Source organism: Astatotilapia calliptera, chromosome 17, assembly GCF_964374335.1.
Source record: "Astatotilapia calliptera chromosome 17, fAstCal68.1, whole genome shotgun sequence".
In the NCBI taxonomy this organism is placed as follows: Eukaryota; Metazoa; Chordata; class Actinopteri; order Cichliformes; family Cichlidae; genus Astatotilapia; species Astatotilapia calliptera.
The window spans coordinates 9,086,063-9,108,233 of NC_137438.1; the positions used below are offsets into that span (position 1 = coordinate 9,086,063).

At 39.9% G+C, this 22,171-nt stretch overlaps 1 protein-coding gene across 4 annotated transcripts in view; it reads left to right on the forward strand.

Moving 5' to 3' along the window:
• Nucleotides 1-22,171, forward strand: part of LOC113008869 (contactin-associated protein-like 4) — a 113,857-nt gene that overhangs the window by 66,040 nt on the left and 25,646 nt on the right. For all 4 annotated transcript variants that reach the window (XM_080291438.1, XM_080291440.1, XM_026146730.2 and 1 more), the window contains 9 exons: nt 468-735; nt 1,818-1,967; nt 5,202-5,373; nt 14,376-14,482; nt 18,115-18,234; nt 18,383-18,583; nt 19,221-19,383; nt 20,682-20,809; nt 21,438-21,608. In XM_080291438.1, the coding sequence (XP_080147564.1) occupies nt 468-735; nt 1,818-1,967; nt 5,202-5,373; nt 14,376-14,482; nt 18,115-18,234; nt 18,383-18,583; nt 19,221-19,383; nt 20,682-20,809; nt 21,438-21,608 (1,480 nt within the window). The remainder of the gene's footprint in view (nt 1-467; nt 736-1,817; nt 1,968-5,201; nt 5,374-14,375; nt 14,483-18,114; nt 18,235-18,382; nt 18,584-19,220; nt 19,384-20,681; nt 20,810-21,437; nt 21,609-22,171) is intronic.

Here is a 22,171-nt window from a genome sequence, read left to right on the forward strand (position 1 = left end):
TATCATCACCAGTGTCATCACATCTACATTCTGATGTTACAAAGCCCAAAGCAAAAGAGCTGCATGAGACAAGTGGCAGTTAAAAAAAAGAAGAAGAAAACTTGAACCATACTAGCTTATACGTGGTAAATTTCATCATGGAATATTTGGACACACTGCTGTTTATGAAACTATATTTCTCATGTTGTATTATTTCAGTTTCCCGATGTAATTAAGAAATTTGATTATGTGGCAGTGTGTGCAAAGCCTTTCTGACTCTGTTTCAGGTTTCCAAAGAAAGCCTTCAGCGTTTTAGCTGTTCAGCTGATATCAATATAGAAATACAGGTGTCCTTTTTCAGAGAGGTGCTGATGAGACCTCTGTGACACCCAGTCAAACCAAGTCAGCCTCTGCAGTCGATGAATATTCATGTTTTATCTCTTTCACAATCATTTCTTTCTCTCTCTCTTCCCTCCTCCTGTTCTCAGGGCAATGTGACCTTTTCTTGTGCTGAGCCAGTTTCAGTGGCTGTGACGTTCACTGACTCCCACAGCTTCCTCCAGTTGCCTGGCCTTACATCATGGTCAACAGGGCTAGTGTCTGTGATGCTGCAGTTCAGGACGTGGAACAAGGGAGGTCTGCTCTTGACCTTTGGTCTCCCGCAGCAGGATGGTACAGTGTTCCTATACCTGAGCCAGGCGAGGCTTCGACTACAGATCAGTAAAGCAGGCAGATCCTCGCTGGACCTCAGCGCAGGTGGGTTCAGTCACGATCTGCATGTTTCTCTATTCATTTGCGTATACCGGTACATTAGAGTATGCTTAATGGTCACTTCATTAGGTACATCAGTTCAACGACACAACTATCTACTCAGCTAATCACTAATGATTGTAGCATGGTTGTTGGTGCAAGACCAGCAAAACATGCATGATTTTCCCACATCTCTAAAGTTTACAGAGAAACGTCTGAAAAAGATATCCAGTGAGCAGCACTTCTCTGGCAGAAAATGCTTTGTTGATGCCAGAAGTCAGAGGAGAACTCTGTGGATAGACTGCTTCGAGCTGACAAGAGCAGTAACTCATATACCCACTCATTACAAATGGGCAACAGCAGCAGAAGACCACACTGGCTGCTAACCTGTGACCTAAAAACAGGAAACCGAGGTTACAATCAGCACAGACTCACCAAAATAGGACAGAGAAGTTAAAATATTTGCGAATCTGATGAGTTTCTGTTTTTGCTCTAACATTAAGAGGAAGGAACAGATTTTAGTGTAAACCACATGAAAGCATGGATCCATCCTGCCTTGTATCAGTGTTTCAGACTGCTGCTGCATTGGTTTGGGGGATATTTTCTTGGCAAATTTAAGGCAGCTTTCAACACCATGGTCTACTTGAGTTTTGTTGGCCATGACCACCCTTTACGACCACAGTCATGTCAAACTGGTTTCTTGAATGAGACGGTGATTTCAGTATAATCAAATGGCTTTCACAGTCACCAGATCTCAATCCAATAAAGCACCTTGGATGTGAAGTTGACAAATTTTCAGCAACTCTGATGCTGTTATGTCAATATGGACCAAAATTTCTAGGGAAAGTTTTGAACCTTTTTGAATTTGTGGCGCAAAGAATTAAGTTCTGAGAAACAAAGGAGGTCCAACCCAGTGCGGGCAAAGTGCACCTAACAAAGTGGCCAACAAGTGTATGCAAGTAAAAAATGGAAATGGAGTAATTTATATTTTTCTTATACTTGAAATTAAAATTAAACCAAGGTCACATCCTGATTTGAACTCAATCACACCCTGTTCTGGATTTTGTATGTGTGTATTTGTGTCTCAGGCTCAGGTCTGAATGACGGTCAGTGGCATTATGTGGAGCTGAGCTTCAAAAATGATCATCTAAGCATCACAGTGGACAAAGATGAAGGAGCCACCGCTCACATCAGCATCTCGGTTCCTCTCACCTCAGATAGTCAACTCTTCTTTGGTGGTAAGAATACCTGCATCATGTACTACTTTTATATAGAGAGATTTTGGGGGGGATTTTCAGCGTTTCTAAAAGCTCTCTATGGTCAAAGTCAACAGATTATACATACTGTAAGCATGTGCAAGGGCTTTGCTGCCAGAGAAACTGCTGACATCGACAGACGGGGGTAGTTAAAATTCATGCAGGTACTCTGGTAATAATTATCATCTCCAGATCTCCTCTGGAGGTTTAGTGCCACCCAGAGAGGGACAAAGTCATAAAGCTGCTCGGTGGCTCTCACTCCCCACCCCCCTCTTCTTTCATCTTTCTTCTGGCTGCTCCACCCATCTTTCTTCTTTTTTTTCCTCCTTTTTTGTCCTTACTGTATCCACTATTTTCTCTCTGTCATTCTGTCTCTCCAAATCACCGGTGTTTTTATTTTAAAATTGAGGTTTTCTTCTTTTCATTTCCCTCCCACCTGTTACTGTAGCACATGTATACTTTCTCTCTTCCACCCCTACACATGTAAACACATGGAGCTAAAGACAAACTTGTTAAGAGATCAGCTGCAAAATTACATCCACCTGCCTAATATTGCGCAGGTCACTTCCATGCCACAACAGATTTTGTTAACACAATTTTGTTAATGTACAGGATATCTTTTGAAATGTTTTGTTTTTAAACTTTTTTTACATGCATTATCCTTTCACACACCTTTGCCTGCAGCATAAATGTTTATATACTGCTTGTGAATGGTATCACAACATTAAAGAAGTGCTCCAGTTTTTCTAAGAGACAGCAGCCTTAGTATAATGAGCAAAGGATGGCAGTGAGTTGAGCTGTAGTTACATTCTTAACCTAATTTCAGGTGAAACTCAATTGTTATGACATTGTGATCAACACTAAACTTCCTGCTGCGTCATCTTGACTGCCATAAGCAAAACAGATCCAACAAAGTCTTCTTCTGAGTTTCTAAAATTTAAGGTGACAACGACCAGTGACTCATCTTTCCCCCCTTCCTGTGGTAAGAAGTGCCAAACTGTGTGTCTGACTGACTGTAATTAGAGCAATGCAGAGCCGCGAGCAGCAATGCTGTGTTGGGTCACCGAATGCTGCCATCCAGGATCAACCTGAAGCACGAATCACTGATGGATAAAACATGGGGCTCATTCACAGGATTGGGCAGAGAGGATTTATCTGACAGCCACCTCTGGACTGCTTGTGCTGAGGGCTTAAATCAGAGTTCATACACAGAATCCAAAGTCTGTGCAAAGGCTGATCAAAGAGCAAGTTAAGGGAGTGGTAAGCAAAAACATATTGAGGGTAACTGCCTAAGTAGATATTAGACCATGATGATATTGTGAGTTGCTTTTTCAAATGAATGAATAAGATGAACATGGACTGGGACAGTAGGTGGGGTGGAGGGCCTTTGTTGGTCAGCTACTCTTTTGTGCATGAGGTGATCAGAAAAAGAAAGCTTACTGAACCTTTGTGTTAGTGCAACCAGCAGGTCATAGGTTGACAAAACATCTCAACATCTAAGTATTTGTGTTCTGAAAAGGCTGAATACTTTTGATTTTAGCTCTCCTGTAGGTTTTCTCTGCTGCATTGGGGTTTCAACAAATTTTGTAAAAACTTTGATTGCCTGGATATATAAATGTGTCACATTTCTATCTGTTCAACATTTGTGCTTTCATGTGAAAAACTGAAAGCACAAAATGTGCTCACAGGATGCTATGGAGTCTTCTGAAAAACTACGTACACCCTTATTGCTTCTATAGGAATTAAAAGGGGAAGTGGCAACCAGGTGCTGCTAATCAGTTCAGCTGGTCATTAGCAAGTGTAAACTCTATCAGAGCAGAAGACCTGGCAGTTTGCTGATCTGTAGTACAACAGTATGGTAACACGGTAACACAATCTTTCCAGGAAGATACTACAGACCTCAGTCAGCATGTCAAATGTTAAAGTTCATAACAGTTCAATTACGAAAACCCGAAAGTAAGTATAGCTTGTTTCGAAGGCTTGGAACAATGTCTGCAGGCAGGCAAGACCAAAATCAAGATGTTTGACCATAATGCACAGCAATACATTTGGTAAAAACCAAACACATTATATCAGCACAAACACCTCATACTAATGGTCAAGCACAGTGGTGGAAGTTTGATGATTTGGGCTTATTTTGTAAAAACGGGACTTGGGCCCCTTGAAGTCACTGAGATGTCCATTAAGTTTGGCTGATCTGGGTTGTGCAACAGTACAATGACCAGCAGTTATACTGCTGAACGTATTTCTTAAAGCTCGTGAATCTTGACATGTACTTAGTTTATCACAGAGTAGAGTTCTGTGAAAACGTAATCACAAATATTTGAAACCCATACCATTTCCAAACAATCTGTTAGTCTTTATAAAACCTAAAGGTGCAGTCTTCAGAGGTGTGATCATTCTACAACTTTGAAGAGTGTAAAATGACTTGAGAGTGTTTATTTAAGCTTATGAATGATGATGAATAATAAAACATAATATAAAAGTTTTTAATAATATTCAGAAGGAGCTGCTTTTTAGATGACAGCTGCAGTTGCAGTGCCTGTTTGTCCCAGCTGACTTTGTTTGCATTCATTCGCAGCTAGTCCCTGTAGTTCACTGCTAGGTTCTGTATTCTAAAAGAGTCAGGGGTACAAAGTCGACCTAACTGCAGTCACGACCTATCACCCATTGAAAATCTTTTGGAGCATCATGACAAAAAAAATACAGCAAAGGAAGCACTGAGCTCTTAAACAGCTGACAGCCCAACAGGAATGAGAAAATATTTTGCTTTTAAAACCGCGGAGGTTAGTCTCCTCAGTTCTTGCTTACAGGGTGTTGCTCAAAACAGAAGTGATGTAGTACGATGCAAAACAACCTCCTGTTCCAAAACAAAAAAACAAGGGATATTAAAAACATACCCCAAACTGTTTCTTTGTTTCCACAATGCTAATGTTTGTTTTTGTGAGCTGGATTTTATAAGACGTCTGTGGGGGTTTTCTGAATGTCTTATAACGTGCAATTTTTAAAAAAATCAAAAATGTGAATTAAGATTTTTTTGGGGGTGTATTTTTGCACCTAATTAAGATGTGAAGAGATAATTCTCAGGAAGGATGGAAATAAATATTGTTGAGAAAAACTTTGGAGAAAATCTATCTCTGAATTTTTGTATCGACATCATGTGGAATCATTTGGATAATTTAAAAGTCCAACCATTAGATTTTTTTCCCTTCTCAGGTTGTCCCACTGGGGAGAGCGCTCAAAAGTGCAAGAACCCCTTCAACACATTTCAAGGATGTATGCGTCTCTTGAATCTGGATGACCAAACTGTTGACCTGATCAAAGTGCAGCAAAGGCTGCTGGGAAACTACAGCCACTTGCAGATTGACATGTGTGGCATCATTGACAGGTAAGTCCCTATAAGTGCCACCTTTCAAATGTGGTGCCAGGCTGAATGTAGACATAGTGAAGTGACTTTTATTTGTTAGTAATTACAACTGACATACAAATGACAATACAAGAATAACACCTAATATTAATTATAACCAGTGTTGGGTAAGTTACTTTAAATTAGTAACTTAGTTACATTACTATTTACTTCTATCAAAAGTAACTCAGTTACTTAAAGTTACTCGTTACTTTCAAAGTAAGTAGTTACTAGGGAAAGTAACTTTGGTTTTACTCAGAATTCTCTTATTAATGTGTTGCTTCCCTAACTGCAATACCAGCAAGGATGGCAGTCTTCTAGCTTGCTTACATGTTAGCACTATCCTGCCACAAGTGCACTATGCCACCTACCAACAGAAAGGAAAAAATAATGTGCAGAAATCCCACGCCTGGACTGTCATTAACCGCCGCCATGATTCTAGCCTACGTCACAGCGTCACGTGCACTTTTTACATCCAACACGGAAACTGCAGTCGTGGTGCTTTCGATTATACTCGGAAATTCTGCCTTCTGAGTAGGAAGATGTGGGAAATTCCAGACTGCAGATGAGCTGCATACAGGGCTGGACTGGGACAAAAAATCGGTCCTGGGCATTTTGGCTAGGAAATTATAGGAAAAATCATAAAGCCTTTGAATGAAAAAAAAAACGCTGTTGTGACAGTGATGTATATCTATCTATCTAATAAACTTAAACCTATACCACCCTCCCTATTCTGGTATTCTAAACAGTACTTAGCCAAAACCCCCAAACTGCATGCTTGAGTTAACCTCCTGAACTATCTACAACACATGAGAATAAGAAAGAAAAGTATTTCTTTGTGCCCCCCTTTTCCCTTTTCCCTGTTAATGCCCTACCTGCCCCCCTGGCAAAACTTTGCTAGACTCTGTACAGTTACCAGCTGTCAGTCTAAAAAAGGATCCTGGTATTATTTGTCTCTCAGAAACAGTTCAGGGTGGCTGTAGCTCAGGAGGTAGAGCAGGAAGGTTGGAAGTTCGATCCCAGGCTCCTCCAGTCTGCATGCCAAGTATCCTTGGGCAAGATACTAACCCCAAGTTGCTCTCCGATGCATCCATCGGAGTATAAATGTGTGTGAGTATATAGTATAGTGCACAATATAGAGGTAGTGCTTGTCAGAATGGGTGTGGCTGGGTGAATGTGGCGTGTTGTATAGAGCGCTTTGAGTACTCCAGAAGAGCAGAAAAGTGCTATATAAGAATCAGTCCATTTACCATAACTTCCCTTCAACTCCTTCATGTCACGTAAAAGGTGAACCTGTTTCTCCATCACCTGTTCAGCTCTAATGATTCAGTAAGGACATCTCCTGGTTTCATCTTCATGTTTCCCTCTCATCACATATCCAAATTGATAATATGACCAGCAGCTTTTACACCTGTGGCTTCAGCAAACATCAGCTGATACTAGAAAGTAATATTAAATAAATCAAGCTCAAAGGTGCTGCTGTTGGCGCAAAGTGGGCGATAAACAAACAAGAGAGACGGGACTTGCGACAGAAAAGCCGGTCAGCTGATCATTGATCAGTTTCATGATTGAAGAAGCAACAGAAGAGGGAGGGGGAGAGAATGAGAGAAGAAGAGGCAGCTGTGCAGCGTAAAGACAGAATAAATCCAGCTTTGTGTATTTTTTTTTTCATTGTAGCCAAAGTATGGGACAAACTGTAAACGCGTAATATTTTTTCTGAATACATTTTTTAGGGGACGGTTGGCAACTCTAATAACTAACCTTATGGATAAAATAAAGTTCACTATCAGTAACATCATAGCACCCCCCCCCCCCTAGCAGTATATAAACTCCGTCATGCTAGCTTGTATGCAGTATGAGTTATTATAACTGACTGTAAAATGTTAGCACAATGAAAATAAACTGCACCTAAACTTGGTTTATATCTGACCCACATAGACTGCAGGTCATAACTTCTTACCTGAAGTTCACCTTACACTTGGACCGGCGGCCGCCTCGCGTCGCTTCTCCTCCTACCTCACCTTTCCCTCATCCACCTGCTGGCCTCCACCGCTTGCTAATGTTACTGAATCTGTGGAAGCTCCGTGATAGCCACCCACCGCCAAACAATTGAGTTATTTTTACACATCTGCCAGCATCTGGTCAATCCACCACCTTTCATTGTTTATACCGTTATGGAAAAAAAAAAGAAAAGAAAAAATGAAAAATCTCCATTGGCTCACTGAGTCCAGCTATGGCTGCATATGTGTTTAGTAGTAATTTGTTTTTTGTAGAGGGCTAGCAAAACAACCGTTTTCGAGGGCATTGCCATATTGGAATCCCAACTTCTCTGACGAGGCTAACCAGAAAGCCGTTTACTCAAGTGTAACATTATTCCCAGGTCCGTGTCCCGATTTCTGAGGTAAGTCGAACGCAACACATGAAATAATGAATAACGACCCTATCTAAAACCCAGTAACGATTAACGTGTTCCTGATTTTGGCATAATAACTAGTTACCGTGCTCGTTACCACAATAATAACGTAGTTACTGTAATGCGTTAATTAATAACGCGCTAGTTCCTACACTGATTATAACTAAGTACTGGGTAATAATTAGAGATGTACCATGAACGTGGACAGTAATTTTCTGAATTTCAGTGTTCTCCACCCACTGTATATATCCGTGGACACTATAATGATGATGGACTTGGCTACCATGAAATTACCCATTGGTTTCTGAAGCTCCTTGAGATGTTTACAAGATGTCAGAGGTCTGATTGTGAAATTTGTGATTGGCAAGTCGTTAGCCAGTGAGTGTGCAGCAGTTTCATACTACAGATAATCCTTTAGAAACATAACATGACAGTGTATTTTTAAAGAATAGACTCGTCCCTTTCATGTGTTTGCAGCAAATGCACAGCGGCAAATATCCACTAGCACAACCACTAACACATAGTTAGCATGTGAAACTGAAATGGGAGAACCACTAGCCACTTATGCAGAGCTCTTTTCCTTTGCTGCTTAACAACCCTTTAGGAGAGCCTAAAGCCTTGTTTGCTGTGCAATTAGGGAATTAGTTGGCACTGAAAGGCAAATAATAACAGGGCACCTTGTGTAGGCGATTATCAGATTTAAAAAAAAAGAATGCATTTAAGTTCTTACCATGTTTCCTTGGAGAAAACAGACTTTGAAAGTAAGAAAAAAGCAACACTATACAATAAGGAATTGGCAGTGGATTTTGTGTGTACTCAGACTGAGCATGGTTGCCTTGCACCATGCCTGAACACAATTGTCCCTCCTCCCCACTCCCCTGCTGGCCGCTTAATGATCTGGGTCCACGTACGCATCATTTTCTCTCAGCATCTCAACTCTTCTCTCTTTCTTTGCCACTGCTGGGGAGCCTATATGTGGATTGTAGGGGTAGTGGAGGAGTGGAAACAGCAGGTAGTGATCCAGCAGCACCAAGAGGTACTGGCATGTTGGAGGGAGAGGTGGAAAATTTTGCATCTCAAAAAGACCAAATTTGATAGAGTGAGGACTGTAACATGTGCATGATGCAGTGCAGCTCAAGCTTCGTCTAGCTTGTAGGTTACTCCTCACCTTTGTAAAGAATGAAAGAAAAAAAGTGAAGGAAAGTGCTGTTTGTTCGATTGTCAGCCTTTGGAAAATTGCAAAAGTTGTTGCAGCCCTAAAATTTTCCACAGCAAAAGCGTGGGAGGAGGCGGTTTCAAACAAACACTTTGATTGAAGCATACTGACAACTTTAGGACGCAGATGCTTTCCAAGGCTATAAAGCTCCTGAGCTTACCACCACCACCTCGACCTCTGTCCACAGCAAGTGTGTGTGTGAGTGCGTGTTTTGAAGCCAAATAGATGAAGCTGTCAGAAGGCAGTAATTCTGACCTCTTTGCTTCTGCCAGGTAGCTGACAACTTAATAATACACCATGTCAAAGCACACACACATTTTCAAATAAAAAGAAACACAGGTCACTAAGAGGTCCACTCTTCTTCTTGTTGTGTCTGACTGTCTCTGTGTCTGTCTGTCTGACAAACACACCAGTTTGTCAGCATGAGCAGGGACTCACAAACATCGAATTTGCTATGCAAAGTCACCGTGTGTGTGATGTGAAAGCATATCTAGGAGCAAGTGCAGAGCAGGCAAAAAGAGTGAAAATACATACCTTTCCCTTCTCTTGCTCATGCAATACATCACACTACAGCTATTTGAAGTCTTTGTTGGACATCCTAGTCGGGCTGTCCAGTAATAATTTTCAGATCAGGGAAGTTTCTGTGCCGTGTTGCTTTAGCCAGAGGCAGTAATGGAAACCAGGGAGATTGGATGCGAGTCTTGTGATCCAAGCTGTTTTACAGCACACTGTCATTCCATACTATAACGTTTCAGATAAGCTACAAAGTCTTGACTGAGTTAATCCAGGACTCCTGTGATGTGGACTGTGGTTCGTGCCGTACGTGACCAAGTTTCATTGCAAATCGTCAAGCTAGGAGCCCCCTGAAGACTTGTTTGTAAATTTTCACTGGGTTTGGTGATAAAATGCTATAGGGCATCTCACCATTCGCCCCAATCTGAAGTCTCGTTGTCTGTGTTCCTGTCTGAGGCTGCAAACAACTCCCTGAATGTTGAGACAGTTGGCAGAAAACTAATGTTTCTGGAAAGTGTTACTCTCTGTGAATGTAAGCAGTTCTTGCCAAGAAAAGTTTGGTTTGCTCAACTTAATGAAGATAAAGTTATACTGTTGATTTGATTTGTATGGAAGGGCCATGAAAGTCCATCCAAAAATTATGGTAAAAGGATCTCATCAAGTCAATCAAGTTGGGGAAAAGAACTCATTGGAGATTGGAGACAGATGTTTCCCTCATAACAGTCTGCAGTCACCAAATCTGTTGTTTATCATTTAAACAGTTAGAAATCAGTTCTTCACCAAGTTTGCTTTACCTCTTTATTCCCCCTTGTTTGTTTTCCAGGTGTTGTTGATATCCAGTCCCTGTTTTTCTCTGTTTTCTCATCCGTCCCACTCGTTAGTTTCATTGTGTCCTTCCCACCTTCTCTGATTTTCTCTCCCACCATCCCATCCCGCCCCATCCTCACTCTTTTTCTTTGATCTTTTCGGATGCGTTGCACGGCTGAGGAAGATTTTTACATTATAGTACCCAGGAACTTTCGAGTAGAACAAGACATTTTTGAAATGTGGGGTTACCATCAGGACATTTGGCAAGTAGTGTTAGGGGTTCAAGTCTAGTATTATGTCAGTGAGGGTTCTTACAAGTATACAGACACGTGCTTGTGTGAGTTGACAGCTGATTAAAACTGATTTAGGGGTTAAATGCTGTTGTAGAGCTCCTTTTCACACACAAGATTCAACAAATGTAACACAGCTCCTAGTCATCATTTCATAGTTAAAAAGAAAGTCTTTATAAGAGTCAAGAGATTAGGTTTTACTGTACCAAATGTAATTTCTTTTGTATGTACAAAGTTGATGTTGTTTGCTACTGACAACTGTAACATTGGTACACATCATTCATCTCATTAATAACTACATACAAAGTAACACAGTATTCCAAAAATCAATAAATAATCCATTATTGCTGCCCGGGTGTTTAACAGCAGTAATGGAGTGATGGATGCAGCAGTGTCTGTATTTTAAATGGCTGCACTGAAAGGAGGTGAAGGGTGTGTTTTTCTCTTTCCTGATGCTGTTTTCCTCTTATGCAGTGAGGAGTTTGGTTGTTGTTTGACTCCCATGCTCTCCGTGGCCTTTGTGTGAGGCAGCCTTTTACTTCACTGACAGGCTGCCAAAACATGCTGAAATTCCACAGTGTAGAAAAGTCTCTGCTATTGTGTGGTAGATGAGAAGCACACTCTGGGCAATGAAAGAAAGAAAAAACTAAAGTCCACCATGCAGTACCATGGACACTTGAGCACACTTTTACTTCACAGACTTTCCACATTAGACTCCTGCTTTCTGTGTGAACCTCCAAGGACCCCAAGTTGACTTGTTAAATAGTGTATTCATGGGTAAGCGTTGTGGAGATGGAGTGTATTGTGCTATTTTTCGCCTGCTTGGTGTGATGAGTTAGAAATAACTGGAAACCAGCTTTTTATGGGAAAAAAAGTTCTTTCAAGGTCTTTTGTTAAATATTGACTGCTTTTTCACCTATCTTCAGCCCATTTTCCAGACCGGACCATTTTCAGAGAAATGTCTTTTGTTTGCTAAACCTCTTAACACTGGCCTATGAGTCATTCAAGCATGAAAAAAAGGCACCTAACTCAAGGGATGAACCAGAGTTGTGTCCACACATCAGCAAAGAACCAATTTGAAATTGTACCTTTAGGCACTTTGTCACTAGCAACCTGTAATAAAAACAGATAACTTTTGTAGTAGAATCTACAAAAAGTGGTTGACAGATATGAAATAGTATTTTTGCACGTGTTTCCCAAAGAACTTAGCATATGTTGGCATTTTATGCAGCATATCCTTAAAAAAAGTTGAGGAAACTGGTAAGTTGATGATAGAAGATGTGGCAGATCTAAAAAAGCATCTACAGCAGACGAACAGTTTCTGAAAGTCTTGTCCTTAAGATCTGAGAGATGGTCATTCTGTTAATTCTATTGCTCTGTCATGGTTTGGGGCTACATTTCAGCCAATGGTGAAACAATGTTGGAACTATTAATGTAGTAAAATAACATCAGATCTTGATCCACCATGGTACCATCTAGAAAACAGGCCATGTCATTGGGTTTAGGTCAGGTGACTGTGGAGGCCAGATCATCTGGCGCAGCACTCCATTACTTTCCATTACCCATTACTCCATTGTCCTGTTGAAAAATAAATGATGGTCCAACTTAAACACAAACTGGATGGGATGGCATGTCGCTGCAGGATGCTGTGGTAGCCATGATGGTTCATTGTGCCTTCAATTTTGAATAAATCCCCAACAAAGCAAAGCGCCCCCACACCATCACACCACCTCCTCCATGCTTCACGGTGGGAATCATGCATGTAGAGACCATCTGTTCACCTTTTCTGCATAAAGACGCATAAAGACGTGACAGTCGTCACCAAAGATCTCAGATTTGGACTTATCAGACCAAAACACAGATTTCTACTGGTCTAATGTCTAGTCCTTGGCTTTCTTGGCCCTAACAAATCTCTCTTCTGCGTGTTGCTTTTCCTTAGTAGTGATTTCTTAGCAGCTATTTGGCCTAAAGGGCTGATTCACTCAGTCTCCTCTGCTACTGGTACTCTGTGTGGCTTTTATCTAGGCTCTAATCTGAGGTCCTGTTAACTTGCGATTTGTGAAGCTGGTGACTCGGGTGAATTTATCCTCAGAAGCACTGGTGAATCTTCCCAGGGCGGTCCTCGTGTGAGCCAGTTTCGACGTAGTGCTTGATGGACTTGAAGACACATTCAGAGTTTTAGCGGTTTTCCAGACTGACTGACCTTCAGTTCTTAAAGTAATGATGCACTGTCATTTCTCTTTACTGAGCTGATTGGTTATTGCCATATTATGAATTCTAACAATTGTCAAATAGGGCTGTCAGCTGCGTACAAACACGTCTTCTGCACAACACAACTGATGATCCCCAACCCCATTAAGAAGGTAAGAAATTCCACAAATTAACCCTGACAAGGCCCACCTGTGAAGTGAAAACCATTTCAGGTGACTACAGAATGAAGCTCATTGAGAGAAGGCCAAGGGTTTGCAGCACTGTCAACAAAGCAAAGGCTGGCTACTTTGTGCAACTCTAAAATATAAGACATACTTAGAGTTATTCATCAATTTGTTGTTTGCTAAATAATTCCATATATCTTACTTCATATATTTAAAACAGATCTTAAAATGTCCTCAGAGCCAGTGGAAGGAATTCTGACAGTGTGATGTCATTTGGTAAAAAACAATAAAAAGCAGCACTTCTAGAGTGTGACTTTTTTAATGTAGACAGGGAGGTGTTGGAGTAGTCAAGCCTTAAGAAAGTTAATGATTGTCATTTTCCAGATGGGAATGCAAATTTTGCATTAATGTACGATTTCACAGATTGCAAAAGAAAGCTAAGGCCCATTACTGCAGTGTGGAGTGCACATGCAAATTAGCTTATAAGTGCTTATAAATACAGTTTATGTAATTGCACTGGGTCCCAGCTAAATATACACAAAATTACTGTTTTGCAGCTCTCTTAATGTTTTAGGCTCACAGGAGGAAGTTGCTCATCTCACCTCTATTAGGAGCAGGACACATGCATTGTGATCCTGTGAGAAACATTATGCAGAGCACAGGCTGCACAGAATGGAAAGCTTTGCTGTTGTGGCTGTATGCTGTGTTGTGGGAGAATTAATTTAAAAAAAGAGAGGTATGAGTTTGATAAATAATGTAGCCATGGCGAATTGGTTGCCTAAGCCAACAGACGAAAAGACAAAGAATTCATGGAAAATCATTATTGTTTATTTATAGGCTATATATTTAGTCTGTGAGAGACAATAATCAGAAGGTGTTTGTATAAAGGGGTGCAAAAGAGGAGCAGCTATGGAGCACCACAGCAGACTGACAAGAGAAAAATGCTGCTCCATGTGTGGGACAAAAGTGTTTCTTCTCTCTAAAAAAAAAATAGAAACGCAAACAATAAATTGTGTCTTTTTTTCTTTTTTTTGAGTGGCAGGTTTGGTGGGAGTTCAAGAGTTTTGTCTGTGGATCCTACAATGGTAGTTAACAATACTAACACAACAAAGGAAGGTTTCAAGCCACCTACATCTGAGAACACACACCTGTGCTCTCATTGACACTGAAATAAAGCCCTCTGAAATGTTTTTTTAAGACTGAAAGGTTTTTTTTGAAAGACTTTGTATATTCCCCGTCTCTCCTACACACCTCATCAAAACCATCAGGCATGCTGAAGGTCTGTTGTTCCGTGCATAAACTTTTTCAGATAACTTTAGAAAAAACACTAAACATCTCTCTCTCTCTGTCTGTCTCTTTCATTCTTCAAGGTGTTCCCCCAGTCACTGCGAACATGGAGGAATATGTACTCAATCGTGGAGCACCTTTCACTGTAACTGCTCCAACAGTGGCTACAGGGGAGCCACCTGCCACAGCTGTAAGCAACCAGTTTCATCTGAAGCTCTTTAAAATGCCTGAAGCCTAAAATTTATCTAGGAAAAAGTAGTGACATTTTTTTCCCTTTAACTTTTCATTTATTATTACGTGACACAGATTTGTGTATTTACACATTGAGCAGAAATATAAGTAAATGTAAGTCCAACCCTTGCTCTCTTGTGTTGCTCCTCTATAGTCATCAACTAGCCACCAGCTCTCTCAGCATGGCTTTGGAGTGCAGACGATGTCTTTTTGTCTGTTTTTTGTTAATAACTTTTACAGCGAAAACAGTAGAAGGCTGCTCATACATGCGTGTTTAGTTATTTCCTACAAGAAAAGGTTAATATTTAGGACTTTGTACTATTTACTTAATAAAATAGAGGCCACATGCCCTCCAATAGATATTTCACTTCCCTCTTTTTCTTCTCAGGCCATTGTTTCAGAACTTTAATTAGCCATGTTCAAATGGAAATAGATCAGTGGGATTGGTGGTACTTCATTATGCTGAGTAAATTGGACTTCTATTCAAAAGTCTTAAAAGGTCGTATTTTTTGTTTTTTGACACCTGCAGATATCCCACTATCTCTCATCTTCGCTTGGTGTATTTGTTCAGTTTGAATATATGTATGTATTAATGTCACGTGAAGGTGTGTGTTTGAAGTTTGACAGACTGGATTTCACTCCCAGTGGACACAATCAGCCAGAGGTTCACGCTGAAATCAAACACCCATCCAGCATAAAAAATACATAATATGTACATTTCATAATGAATAATGAATAAGGTTCTCTTGCAGAGAAGTTATCGGATTAAAAAACGTGCCTGAACTGGTAAATTTTTTATATGTGATATCAGTTTATACCTAAACCATATCCAGTGCAGAGAGGGATGAAAGGTGCTCTAAATAGCTTCTCCCGATTGCATTAGGTACTTTAGAATTAAGTTAAACATGCTTTTAGTAAAAAAAAGAAAAAAAAAGCCTAAAAAGCTGTGGTTGGTTTTCATTGAAAGTTACACTTTACCTGCAGGCCTGTGGAGACTTGTGAATAACTTTGCCCCAAATTTGATATGCTGCTTCTTAACAGAAATAGCCCGGTTGGTAATACATAATGCAGAAATAAAGTGTCATTTTATCCACCGAGGAAAAGCTGAACAAAGAACAAAGGGATGGCATCCTGCTGCAGATGAAAGCCACAGTTTTCTCCCACTTCTCACTTCAAAGAGCACGCATCAAGCGCAGCGTCAATATCCGACTGTGACTTCTTCCTGCTTCCTTAATAGTTTGATTTTTAAATGTATGAGTTTTCCAGATATTAAAAATAATGTACACTCTTATGTATGAAAATGTTTTCTCCTCAAAAAGTTTTTAAAATTGTTATATGGGATATGGGTCCCCACATATGAACTGCAATCAAACATTCAGAATAAATCACTTAATTTAATTGTCGGCCTTAAATGCGTTAGAAAAAAACTAAGGGAGAAATCAAGAAAGATACGACGATGATTGGAAAAAGAAATATAAAGAGGGGGTTAGAATAGGAGTAAATGGGAGGCACATAGCAAGCATGTCAAAAAAAGGAGAGTAAGTCTCAAGGCAAACTGTTATTTCCACATAAATGGATTTCAACTGAGAGAGTGCCTACAGTATTTTAGGTGAGTCAGATTAGAAATTAAACTGATTTTTTGCTTTGCTTGTACCGCTGAGCATTAATTGAATCCTTCTACACGCTGGTGGTGTGAACAGCTCTGAGCTGGATTAGGGCCAGGTCTCTCTCTCTCTCGCACACACACACACACACACGCACACACACGCACACGCACACACGCATGCAGCTATGGTAGTTGAATTTGGGTCAAAACCTTTCTTGAACTGTATCAGGGCAGTGTCTTGGGGAAAGTTAAACAAGCATTGACGTGGCTGTTGCTGCTCATAGATGGACTCAGACATATTCCCTTGTGGATGTGTGTGTGTGTGTATTCTCCGCAACAAGCATTATGTAATCGTAGGGCTTTATATAATTTGCTTTCATCTAATTTTTTTTCCGCACAATTACCAGTTTTATTGTTACAATTTTAATTGATGGACACAAATTTTAATTGATAGATGTTTTTAATTATTTTAAAATCACTAATCTTCTCATGTTTCCATGAATTTTTTATGCACATACTCTGGGTATACATGTACATATGTACTGGTGGGCATGTAGTCTGCTTGACTTTTATACTGAAAACAGTCAGTGACTCCTTGGTGATGACCGGTTGAGAGCAAGAAATGTGTAGCAGTGATAAGTAGAACAGTAATGAGACTTGAAAAACTGGAAATGGAGAACATTAGCCTTGAAAGTAAAAGCTCTGCCTCACTACTGAATTTTAAAAACTTGTCATATATCATTTGAAGGCGAACACTTTCTAGTTCCAGGTTGCGGTGCACCTTTCACAGTTTCACTACTAGTCAGCAAGTAGTTGCTGAGTGTTTGCAGACAAATGAGCATCTTTCTTGCAAACTACTGCTAGCAACGAAACCACAGGGAAGTTATGACCACTTTTATCTTGCAACTGCTGGAAATCTTCAGCAAACAATTGCATAGATGACTTGCCCATGTAACTGGTGTCTATGTAACTACAGTCACACTAGGGAAAATTATTGGGACTGTGTTTGATGAACGTTTAATTTCATTGCCTTTGAAATCTTTCTTTCAAAGTCAGATATGCAGCCATTTACAGTCAATCACTGTCTTTAAAGCAACTTTAGATGCTGAGATGTTGCTATCAATATGCAATTACATGGGGTCAATTTGACAATTACATCCAACCTATTTGTGATAAATCCGAAAGCCGCAAATCCGTTGCCATCTACATACACAGAAATTCAATTAAAAAGAAATACAACTATTTTACTGTCTCCATATTTAGAATCCTGCCAGAACCTCACAGGTCTGGAACAGAAATTTAAATTTAAAAAGTCCCCACAAATAGTGAACCTACTTCCTGCACAGAAAAGTACTGGCATAGGAGTTTGACAACCTTGCTTTCTTATAGGAACATAACCAGAATGCATTGAATTGGTAACCAGTTGATTTAAGTTCTATTGCAAAGATATCAGTGGATATCAGAGTGACTCAGATTAATTGCAACATTTTGGCAATCAATATGGATTTATGAATTTAATGTCTGTTGCAAATCTGTGCAATCGCCTTGCAGTAGAATGTTTTTAACAGAACATTTTGAAAATGGCTGTTGTATGCAAAAAAGTGAAAGCAATCCCCCACAATAAAATGTTTTTCATAAGCTGAAGTCTTATTTTTACTCTAGTGTGACTGAGCCATAAAGCAAGTGAGTTATTTATATGTGATGTGACACATAATGTATTAACTGGTAGTGTTGGCTCTTTATGTAGATACAACAAATAAACAAGAATGTATTTGTTGTTTGAAATTTGTATCATTCAATTGCCAATATTAGAAATAATAAAAAGGTTACATCATGTGAATTCAGCTTGACTGTATCGCCCACGTCTGCCTGCCATTTATTAGGATGCATGTTACGGTTTAATGGTCCCAAGCATAGCTAAGAAATCAATAAGTGTTGATCCAGTTTATTAAAGTTTACGTTTTTTATTGTGTTCTTTTCCTCAGCAATATATGAACAGTCATGTGAGGCATACAAACACAAAGGCAACATGTCAGGGCATTACTATATAGACGTGGATGGCAGCGGACCAATCAAACCCCAGCTGATTTATTGTAACATGACAGGTATGGTACACAAACGTATTCTGTTTCCTTTTAAAGAAAATGTGCATTGTTTTTGTTTGTTTCTTTAGTTTGAAAGATTGTTTGGCTGCCAGCGTAACTATGTTCACACCTTCTCTTGGTCTTTCCACCCTGCCTGTCTCTCCACCAGAGGATAAGACGTGGATGGTGATTCAGCACAATAACACAGAGCTGACCAGAGTTCAGTCCTCCGCTGAGCGAAATCAACATTTTGCCTACTTTGACTATTCCTCTGAAGAGGAGCAATTAGTGGCTGTCATCAGCCAATCAGAGCACTGCGAGCAGGAACTGTCCTATCACTGCAGGAAGTCCCGCCTCTCCAACACACTTGGTAACATCTGGAGAAATAGTTGTTAGTTATTATGTGTTAAATTTATCAACTTTTTAACATAAGATATTCAGAAGAAGGGAGGTGGTGTGAACTGCTGATGTATTTAATTTAGTAAGAAATTAGAAATCATATTACAATACTGCTGCACATTTGTTACTGATTTTGCAACACAAGTTAAGTGGATTTGTTTGATTTTATAATAAAGATTTAACTATCCATCTATCCATCCATCGATTCTCTTCTAACATAGGGCGAGAGGCGTGGTACACCCTGGACACATTCACACCTATGGCCAATTTAGAATCACCAGTAGAATCACCACTGACCGCACTGACTGACTGAGTGCTAATCACTGTGCCAAAGATAAAAATGAAATGATAAAAAATAAACAAATGAAAACAGATGAATGATAAATTCTCTACTGGGGATGTTTCCCTTCCACGCTATCATTATCTTTATAGGAATCACCGTCTTCATACCATTTCAAAATGACTGAAAAATTGATTGCATTTGCAGTCTAACTCTTCCCTGTAGTGAAAAATAAATTAATGATTAATCACGTCTTTATCTATGTGTGTGTGTGTGTGTGTGTGTGTGTGCGTGTGTGTGTGTGTGTGTGTGCGTGTGTGTGCTCAAGAGGGTGCTCCTTTCAGCTGGTGGGTGGGAGGCGCCGGACCAGGTCAGAGCCAAACATCTTGGGGTGGAGCCCTGACCGGTACCCAGCAGTGTGGTTGCAGTCTGCAGGACAGCTGTCTGGATCCAAGTCACGACTGCAACTGTGATGCCGACTACGACCAATGGTACTGTACTTTGGAACTGCAAATGTGAACTATTATGGTATCACTCCAGGCTGTAAGTTCTATTTAAATCTGGGTTTTTGATTCTTTGTGTTGTAAAAGAAAATAGCTTTTGTTACCATATCATGGAAAGCGGGCAGAGTGTGTCACTCCATTTTAAAAACACATGCATGTCTCTGAGATTCTTTTACAAACTGATTTGGTTGCTTCCCATGACATCCTGCCACACTGAACAGCAAAGAGCCATAAAACAACAAATCCCAAGATATTTAAATGTCTCTTCCTTTTTGTTATCCACTCCTTTTTTATTCAAATCCTTTTATCCATCCTGTAAGCAATTCTGTATTTAGGTCACCTTCTCCAATCCTGTGACCAGTTCTGCAGTTAGACCCATGTTGTAACCCATAGGTGTCAAACTCTGGCCCGTGGGCCAAATTTGGCCCGCAGCCTAATTACATTTGGCCCGCGAAGCCATACCAAATTACTATTAGAGCTGGCCTACTGGTATTATACAGCTAATATATATATTGTTTAGTATTAAGCTTTGCTTGTTCCATATTCAGTTTTTCAGCAAAATGTGTTTTAGTCCATAAGAAAAGATTCATTCTTAAATCTGGAGGAATAAATATATTTCAATAAATATTAACGTCAGCCCGCGACTTTGTTCCAGTTTTGAATTTTGGCCCACTGTGTATTTGAGTTTGACACCCCTGTTGTAACCAATCCTGTTGGTGCCTGCATAGCCAAAGGTCCTTCATTCTATTATCTCTTAGCCTAAATCTGTACTGGGGAACTCTATTTTTATAGACTCTTCTCCTGCCATCAATATCCCATCAGATACACGGGCGCTGGATGCTGCCTAAAGTCCCAGATTTATTTTTTGACTACATTTCACAGCAACAAAGCAGACTGCTGGAATTTGAAGCGCCACAGAGCCGAGCTCGTGTGGTGAATTTACAGATTAATCACTCGACCTGCGTTCGTTCAGAGACGGTTTTCACAAGACATTGTTTCAGACATGTTGTGTCAGCTTTTCTCAACATTCACCAGTGAGCCTCTGAGAGCAGACAAGCGCAGTCGAGAAATGAGGAGTTACTAATCTAAATACGGCCTGTCCTATTTTTTCAGACACAGTTTTGTTTGAGTTTTAATGGTGACAAGTTTTACCTTTGCTTTGCATGCATGATTATTCAGCTTTCTAATACCAATGCTTTCTCACCTTCCACACTCTCTTCCTATTCTTTCTTGCATTTCTTTGCCTTTTATGCAACCCTCCTCCTCTGTCCCCTCTTGTACCTCAGGACTGAGGACTCAGGCCTGCTTACCCATAAGGAGACCCTCCCAGTAAGGTCTCTGGTGCTGGGAGACATCCATCGGCCTGGGTCAGAGGCTGCCTATAGGGTCGGACCGCTACGTTGTCATGGAGACAGTAAATCCATTTAAATTGGTTATGGTTTAGCACAATGGGGGATGATGTTAAATATTGAGACCTCAGTTCTCTCCATGTGAATATCATACATATTGATGATGTTTTGATGGAGTACTCAAGAAGTAGGTTTTATTCAACCACAGAGTGAAGAGAATTCAAGTAATTAGTGTATCCAATCACCCACCATTTAACTTGTTAATGGGAAAAGAGTCTGCACAAGCTAATTAGTAGCTAAAATATGACTTTATTTTTACTCTTTAATAACAACTAACACAAAGATATATAACAAACTAATGTAAGTGATAGATTTTACCTTGTGTTAATTGCTTCTAATTTTACCACTTAGTTTAATGACTACATAAATAAATGGCTTACTGATAAATCAGCCTAAATGAGATAGCATAGCTGGAGTTATGCCTTTATTCTTAGTTAATTAGCTGAACAGTTGGTTCATTTGTTTACCATGCGATTTTCATTATATAGCCATCATAATGAGTTTTCTTTTAATAAGCTTTGTTCCAAAGTGATATATCAAGTTTTTATAAGAAAGTTTTACATCCCTTTTTTATGAGCAAACATAAAGATATGGTATGACACATTTAAGAAGTGATTTTCTTTTTCTTTGCAGAGAACTTCTGGAATGCTGCATTTTTTGATAAGGAAACATCCTACCTTCACTTCCCAACCTTTCAGGGAGAGTTGAATGCAGACATCTCTTTCCTGTTTAAAACGACATCGTCCTCTGGGGTTTTCCTGGAGAATTTGGGCATCAAGGACTTTATCAGGATAGAACTCAGCTGTAAGTGAGAACTTAATGTCCTGGATAATTGTTATTGAATGCTCAATGCTTTCTTGATTTATTCTAAATAACTGATAATGACAGTTTATAAGAGGGATTATTGCATTTCTGCTTCTATTTTGAGATTAACTGTGCAGTTTGTTTCACGTTAACTTGGCAGAGGGGAAGAGTTTCTCAGTGTTTACGAATGTTTTTATTTGTTCAGACACTGCTAACTTCAGCCTCTAGCCACAGATGCCTACAGACTGCTGAGTGACTCCCTGGCAACTGCAACTCGCTAGGGAAAATAAGTCGACTTGAATCCTCCTTAAATTGGTTGCAAGAAGATTGCGACAGTCTCCTGTATTTTCCAGTTTGTGTCAAAGGTTTTCAGGTCGTACTACTGCTCAGCTCTTTATAGAGCAAACATGTGCATAGAAGTCAATAGCCGCATGCAAACTACAGGCTGCCAATTATGATGATTACATTGTCCCATGTTTTTGTTGATCTTCTTGCAGTTGACAGTCCAGTCAAGGCAAATAACAAAAATCACAGCAGCAGTTCCTCAAAAGCCTATTACAGTA